The sequence below is a fragment of the Epinephelus moara genome, chromosome 23 (assembly GCF_006386435.1).
Source record: "Epinephelus moara isolate mb chromosome 23, YSFRI_EMoa_1.0, whole genome shotgun sequence".
Taxonomy (NCBI): Eukaryota; Metazoa; Chordata; class Actinopteri; order Perciformes; family Serranidae; genus Epinephelus; species Epinephelus moara.
Genome location: NC_065528.1, coordinates 33487478 through 33495872, shown reverse-complemented (window position 1 = coordinate 33495872; position 8395 = coordinate 33487478). Strand labels below are relative to the sequence as shown.

At 39.5% G+C, this 8395-nt stretch overlaps 1 protein-coding gene across 1 annotated transcript in view; it reads left to right on the top strand.

Moving 5' to 3' along the window:
• Positions 1–8149, top strand: part of LOC126384988 (tetraspanin-8-like) — a 26015-nt gene extending 17866 nt beyond the window's left edge. Inside the window, exons 6-9 of the mRNA XM_050036464.1 lie at positions 1459–1584; positions 2699–2731; positions 2822–2905; positions 5357–8149. Of these exons, the coding sequence (XP_049892421.1) occupies positions 1459–1584; positions 2699–2731; positions 2822–2905; positions 5357–5449 (336 nt within the window). The 3' untranslated portion in view covers positions 5450–8149. The remainder of the gene's footprint in view (positions 1–1458; positions 1585–2698; positions 2732–2821; positions 2906–5356) is intronic.
• Positions 8150–8395: the final 246 nt, after the last annotated feature.

Sequence of the window (8395 nt, the reverse complement as noted above, 5' to 3'; positions counted from 1 at the left end):
ATTTAACTTTATCAAAACAGAACTTTATTTAACATTATCGAAACAGAACTTAATTTAATGTTATCGAAATAAAACTTTATTTAACTTTGTTATAACAGTACTTTATTTAACTTTATTAAAAAAGTGCTTCATTTAACTTTATCAAAACAGAACTTTATTTAACGTTATTGAAACAGAACTTAATTTAATGTTATCGAAACAGAACTTTATTTAGCTTTGTTATAACAGTACTTTATTTTACTTTATCAAAACAGAAGTTCATTTAACTTTATTATAACAGAACTTTATTTAACTTAATCAAAACAGAACTTTATTTAACTTAATCAAAACAGAACTTTATTTAACTTTGTTATAACAGAACTTCATTTAACTTCATCAAAACAGTACTTTATTTAACTTTATCAAAACAGTACTTTATTTAACTTTATCAAAACAGAACTTCATTTAACTTTATTATAACAGAACTTTATTTAACTTCATCAAAACAGTACTTTATTTAACTTCATCAAAAAAGTGCTTAAGTTAACTTTATCAAAACAGAACTTTATTTATCTTAATCAAAACAGAACTTTATTTAACTTTGTTATAACAGAACTTCATTTACCTTTATCAAAACAGAACTTTATTTTACTTTGTTATAACAGTACTTTATTTAACTTTATCAAAATAATACCTTTATTTACCTATATTGTAACAGTAGTTATCCAGCTTCACTATAATAGTATTTAATTGAACTTTATTGTAAATGTAGTTTATTGATCTTTATTACATGACAGTAGCTTCTTAATTTAACTGTAATGTACCAGTAATTAATCTAGTTTAGTATTTTAGTAATCTACAGTAGTTTAGACGAGGATTTGGAAATATCAAGATATATATTGTGTATCACGATATAGCCTAAAAATATCACAATCTTACTCATAGAATATGTTTTCCAGCCCTAAATTGAAGATATTTCTTGTGTTCCCTGATGATCTAAATAAGTCACTAAATTTTTCGCTTATTGCTTTTGAGAAATTGCTAAGAAAGTCCGAAAAGTCGCCAAATCTAGCAAGAAAGTCGCCAAGTTGGACACTCTGGCAGACGTTAGAGGAGGGTGTCTCTCTTAAGCATACAGGAAACCTTCATATCATCACGTTTTACACTGTAAAACTTGTATTGATGATTACTGTACAGTCACGATAATAATCACTATGTTGCTCAGAAATAAAACGTCCCCAGGGAGGTTCAACAGTTCCCATTGTTTTTTTGCCCATCCATAATAATCTCTGCAGTTAGAGCAGAGCTAACCCATGTGTTATTCCAAAAGGTTTTAATTTATGCTCAATACTTTGGTGTTATTATTTCTTGGTTTATCTTCAGATCTCTCTGTGACCTATTGATATCCCACTATCTACTTCCTGTTCCTGTTGAAGGTCACTTCCACCTGTTGAACCACACTCTCTTTTGTGGTTGCAGGCTTACTGCTGTGGAGTGGTGAGCTCCTCTGACTGGGGTGATAACATCCCCGACTCCTGCGAGTGCAAGTCTCAGTATGGATTATATCCAGGATTTGGAGTATCTGGATGTAAACCCTTACCCCAGGTTGGTTTTTGTAAAATGAAACTGGAAGATCAGATCTAGGAGGTTTAGAAAGACTGTACTAATGTGCAAAAGTAAATGCCACTTTTTCGTCACTAAATGTACCAAAAATCATGGACCTTGTGATGTCAGCTGTGCGTGGTTACAGGTGATACACGTAGATTGGATTGTTAATCGTAGGGTTGGTGATTTCCTGAAAACCCTGAAACACATTAGTAGCTCACAATATTCTGTTTTCATTCGTTTAAGGATCATTCTGATTTATAATAAAATAAATATTGTAATACCATGATGCCGTGAAACCGTGATATTTTCTGAGATGATTATCGTATCTTGAAAATCTCATACGATGAATTAAGGGTTTGGTATTCTTCGAACTAACTAGACTGTCAACATATCCTCATACAACAGTTCATATGATATCTTTTGAATTAGCGCCCCATGTACGACATTACATCCATCATGTACAGTTACGTAATCAACGTAAATTTTCAGAGGTTAGGTTCAGGCAGGTAAAGTTATTGTGGTTAGGTTTGTCCCACGGACTTTCCCCAGGAGACCAGGGTTTGGAACCATGTGAACTTTGAGTCATACGTTGTCACCATGTGTCTTTTCCCTAAACCTTACCACAGTGACTTTAATTACCTAAACCTAACAACTGTAATTTTACATTAACTACCTAACTTAACATTAAGGATGTAACGTCATACATGGGGTGCTTATTCATAGGATATCATACAAACTGTTGTAAGAGGATATTTGACAGTTGACAGGCAATTGAAGTTACTATGGTTAGGTTTCGGGAAAAGAAACGTGGTGAGGATCCACCTTGAAATGACTTAAAGTTCGCACAGTTCTGAACCTGCCTCCTTATGGGCCGCTCAGGACCACTTCATTATTTACTCTGATTAGTGCATTGGTCACGTGATCGCAGCCTTTCAGATGGGTTTTGCATGAATTCCTGGCTCATGATTATGTGGGATATGTATGAAGTCTAAAAGTACTTCCACCTGTTTCGAACGCATACTTTTTATTTTCTGGTACTTGACAGAAGATAACCACTGGACTGTCTCATTTCTCAATCTGACGACCATATTTCGCTGCTGTTTCCTTGCAGGGAGCCAGAGGGCCACAGCAGATCTATAGACAGGTATCCAACCAACTAATCACAACCCCATCTGATTCACCAGTCACTGATGTTTCCAGATAATGACCCCTTTCTCCATCTCTTCTTCTGCAGACCTGCGGTGATTTCATCTTTATGTGGTTGGACCTCATCTTCCGGGTCGCCATGGGCATCTTCTTTGGATTTGCTGTCACCGCAGTAAGCTCCACTGTTATTTTCCCTTGTGTTTCATCCTGTTCTGTCATCGCATCAGTCGCTTTTTGATGCATTTAGCAACGGCGGTGCAGTGGTTTGTTCCCTAACTGGTTTTGGCCCAATCCCAGTGCACCCCTGCCCCTGCCAACCCTCCATTTTGCGCGTTCAGGTCTTTGGGTAGGGTGTTCTGATTCATGTTGGGATGAACAAATAGCTGAAAGTGTTCGGGCTACATGGCACTCATAATGGAGGTTTCTATAGAGGCAAACTTCAAACTGAGTGTCGTAATTTTGCTTAATTTGCTACAGCTTGGATGCCACAAAGTTGTTGTTTTTGCAAGCTACAAAAGTTTCTGTAGTTTCAGAAAGTAGCACCTCCGATAAGGGACTTTTTGTCTTATGTGTTCAGAACTTAATTTAGACCCTGGTCCCTGCAGTCAAATTGCAAGGAGTGCCTCAAAAGGTTCCTGGGGAAAGTTCCTGTGATTGAAAAGGGGCTTTTGTGTAGTTAGGAGAAGCAGCAACAACAGGCTTACTTTACAGGTGACCACCCATCAATGAATGACGCCAATTGTTTATTGATTTAAAGAGGTAACATTTAGGCTAGCAAATCTTGGATACAAAGATTCATATAAGTCCAAAAAAAATGCACGCACAAAACTTAGTGTAATGCCCCACAGACTAGCACCCCATGAATGACATTACATCCTTAACATGAAGTTCACACGGTTCCAAACACTGTTCTCCTGAGAAGAGTCCTGTGTTATGTGACCAGTCAACCAGCCCAACTTTCCTCCGCTTCCTTGTTTTCTCCCCTCAACGCATTGGTCACGTCCAAAATACGTAGCTTATGCACTAATTACTGGCGCACACATACATATGTACAAATTTTGGTGTGTTTCTTTTTGTAGAAAAAACATGTCATACTTTACAAAAGTAAAATACTAAACCCCTCGCTCTTAGCTAATGCTAATGTAGCCACAGCGGGCCATACAACATAAACAGGGGCCTCAAAAGTGTTGGGTCATCATCTTCCATTAGGCTTCAGACTCAGTTCAGGATCAGGTTTGGTTACTTCGAAATGTAATTTTTCCCAGCCGGCCACCAACTTTGTTAGACGTTGATATTTGTTTGAATTTAGGTTGTGATGTCAGATGGCCAGGACAGTGTCTAACTGCTGATGTCAACTCGATGTAAAATACTGACAACAGATGACGTGATATTTTGTTGGTTTTAAGTTGTGTTGTTTAGAAACCAAAATCCAACGTCTTCCAAACATCTCATGCCAACATCATTTTGTTTAAGAATAACGACACTTAGTCTTAAGTTATGGAGACCAAACCCAGCGTCTGCGCAACGTCATGATGTTAACATTGACACAATGTGAAGTTCTGCTGTTGTTACACATTTCATCAACCTGATTTTAATTCCAAGCAAAATTTAATGTCTGTCCGATGATAAGAGCTTAATGTCTCTCCGAGGTCATACTTGGTACATTTCCAGTCACAGTGAAGTGGAGCTACAGTCCCAGCTGGACGAGGACATCTAACTGGCCTACTGTCCTTGTCCCAGTATACAAGCACGGGAGGGGAATCCATTTATTGAGCCAAATATGTGCGACTCCTCTACGATAGGTGGAGATATGCCCCCTTTCAGCTTGTTAGTATTGGACCTTTTTCCTGTTGACCTATTACGTCACAGACCAAACAATGGACAAACAAGTTAGCTACGGTTAGCTAGCAGCTAACTGGTACCATGGTGGACAACTTTACAGCTCTGTACATTTGGTCCGTCCAAAAAGTCACGGCTCTGGATGTAGATTTCTCCATGTTGTTACCGGCTTCTTCTTCTCTTACACATTTAATGCTATTGGACTTCCGGGTCAAAGCCCGGGGTGGAAACTGTGGAGCATGCTCAGAGCGCCTCGGCCAGTTTGGGTCTGATTGACTGTATACATGCAGGAGTCACATGATCTGGGTGTGTTAGTCCCACTGTGACAAATTCACTGCAGGACCATTTCACTCACACTGACATGTTTACAGGGGTTTTGTGTAGCCAGTGCTTTGGGTTAGCTTGGTTAGCTAACAGTCAGGAAACTCCTGTGTTTCTAAATTAAGAAAGATCTCAGTAAAAAATAAAATAAAATCGAGATTCAATTTGGGAAAAAACACTTCTAGAACCAGCTCCCATTTTGAGCTGGTTGAGTGAAGAAAGTTTTAACTGGTCTCAGCTGCTGATGAAAGGACATCAGAAAGCTCTACAACTCATTTAACCATAAAACTAACAAGATGCAGACAGTACACTGAAATAAAAAACATCCTTACAGCAGCTGGCGGCCTCCACTCTGGGTTTAAATGCAGCAGTTGTCCGCAGATAGTTTTCTTGTGTAGTGTCTTTCATGTCTGACAGCTGGTCTGCTGTATCTGTGTTTCTAACTGACTTCCTGTCCTCACAGTTGCTGGGCCTGCTGGTCTCCCTCCTGATGATCTATCAGATCAAACGTCACGACGGCTCCGGAGGATCTTCCATCGGCATGAAGAGCTACTAAAAGGAAGCCTCCACCCCTGACCCCTCCCCTTTAACCTCTGCACTGTAACAGGAGGACTCATAGACTGTATCAAAGAAGTGCACAAAGCCATCAGCTCTAAAAAAAGTGAAGCCGATGTGGAAGTCCCTTAAACTACCATTCTTACTAATGGCCAGCAGGGGGCGGATCCAGTCATATTATATAGAAGTCAATAAGAAAATGATCCTACCGCTCACTCACTAAACATTTTTGGATTGGGTGTATGATCTCAATCGCCAGATTCAAGTCTATGATCTACATTTTACAAGTTGCTACCACGGCAACCTGTCACTCCAACACATTCTTACCCCCCAGATGTTTTAATATTTTTTAGATGTTTTATTGATATTTTGTGACAAATCTTTTCGTACATTTTAATAATATTTTTCAACATGTTACATACCAGTTCCTGTTTTCACAGTTTCTGCTTGTTAGATGATACAGTCTCTTTAAAAACAAACTAACAAAAAAAACTTTGGTAAAATACTGTGCATTTACGTATATTTTATTGTGCAACAAATGCCAGTGGTCAGGTTTAGAAAACGATTATAGTTTGGCTTAATATGAGAAGCGAACACCAGGCTCCTGGGTATGGCGTTTTAACCTGATGCCATCCTATGGCTTTAATAACTGATGCCGTTATGTACTGCTGCGACAGGATGTCTGTTTTGTTGGAGTCTGATGCAGACGTCAATGACCAAGTGGCGGCATTTAAAGACTTCATAATGAGAGCGGGTTTGTCAAACAGAATAGGAGGCGTATAATGGTGCGTTCCAGGCAGGCTTTTGAACTCGTAAGTCACGACTTCAACTCACGAGTTACGACTTTGTAGCGTTCCAGGAAAGTTACGGCAAACTGCCAGTTACTTCCTGTTCAACGTTGAACATGGCGAAACCGTATGTTTGTGCTTCCCCAATATTTCTATCGCCAAAGGTGCCTGCTCCTTGCTCATTTGAGCGAAACGGAGGAGGAAAAACAGCGCACAAGGTCACAGATGCCATTATACTTTTTATTTTACGTTATCTGTGTGTTTGGAAACGTATTTTGTATTGATTATTCTTGCACTGGAAACCAGCTGTTAGAGCGGCTGCCAATAATGCGTTAACATTAGGGTTATTTTATGTCTATTTCTCACCATGTATCACCTGCATCAACACCGCATCCATAGGGCTGCCATTGTTATTTAGAGGAGTAAGGTAATTGGTTTAGAGGGCTGTGTGACGTCAGAAAGCATAACTGGGAGTACATCGATCTGGTACGAGTTCACGGGTGGGAAGTTACGGTTTTGACTGCCATTCCAGTGCACTTTCACGGGTTACAGGTTGTGAAAACACGAGTTACGGGTTGCCTGGAATGCACCATAATTTAGATCCACCCCTCACTCCTCCATAGCTCCACCCTCTTGTCCAAATATGGCCACTTCTGGCTCCAAAAAACCAAGATGGTGATGTCTCAATGCTGAAACAGTCGTCCACAAACCAACGGGTGGCGTCACGCTGGCTACATCCACTTCTTTCATACAGTCTCTGAGAGGACTCAGTGGTCAGTCCCTGACCTCTTCTTCTTTGCTTTTTTTTTTTCGTCATTTAGCCCCTCAGAGAGCGACAGGGTATGCAGGAGACGGACGGAGGGCGTGGCACGCTGCAGAAAGAGTTCATTTGGGAGGAAAAGTGCTGCATCGCAGTGTTTTTTACTTCCAGCTTTATATTGTAGAGTTTATTCCTTTAATATCAGACATTTATTTTTTGTGAATCAGTATATTCTCTTTGTGTCATTGATGGTATGCAGTATTATAGCAGTCTCGTGTAACAGAGACATATTGTACAAAAGAAGCAGCATTTAGCTTAAATGACTTAGTTACCTGTCAGCAGGCGTGTTTACTCTTCACTAACTGGCCTTTAAATTCATGTGGAGGTGGATTCATGGGAGCTGCTAATTGTCGTGTCATGATAAATCTAATCCAATCAGAATCCACACGGACAATAATATTTTAAACAGATTGGGAAACAAAACCTGCAGATTTGAGCGTTTTTTGTATTTCTGGCAACATCCTCAGACTTCCATCTTAATATTCGGGCATTTTATTTTGAAATGTAATCGTCAAAATTAAAGAAACGATTTAACCCTTTGTGCTTTTGGGATGTGGCCAGTAACATTATTTATGAAGGAACTGCCAACATAAAGTTACCACTAAAGATTTCAGAGTCTGCTCGGGTCAGAAGAACACTTAAGCTGCCACCTGTGTGTGTGTGTGTTTGTGTGTGTGTAGGACAATGAGCTCACATATTTGCTGTGCATATACATATCTGTCTATGTAAAGTGCGTCAGTCGTAAAAACAAAACACTCCACTCAACTCCTGCCGTGTAGTTGGAGACATCACCCCACGTGGCTAAATAACATCCTTATAAGTGACGTTGGGAACAAAACTTCCACCTGTGTTGGTGCACCTGTTCACATGGAGGTTAATATAAGATTAGATCACTTAATTCATAGTGTGAGGATGTGACGACCCACACAGCAGCCCAGGGTTTCAGTTCTCCCACTAACTGTGAACACATCACCACCATTAAATAAAAAAAGGGATCATGATTTAGATGGAAGACAAATATTGTAACAGGAACTGTTTTATTGTGAAATCTGCACTCTTATCATTTCAGAATAAACTCCAGAGACTGAATATACATCAGCTGTCGCTCCTCTTTGTTCCAGTGTGATTAGTATTTCTTTACTTTTGGCTTTGGGACATTACACACAGGGCTGAAGGGGATGAGTTTGACTCAGTGAGTTTGAAGGGTTGAGAAGTGTACGGGGTTAGATAGATACGTTTAAAGGAACGCTTCAACCCACAAATTATTTGTATATCCATTCCTCACCCTGTGGTGCCTTGAATTGTGAAGAAAACCTTGTTTTTCTCTCACGCCTCCAAA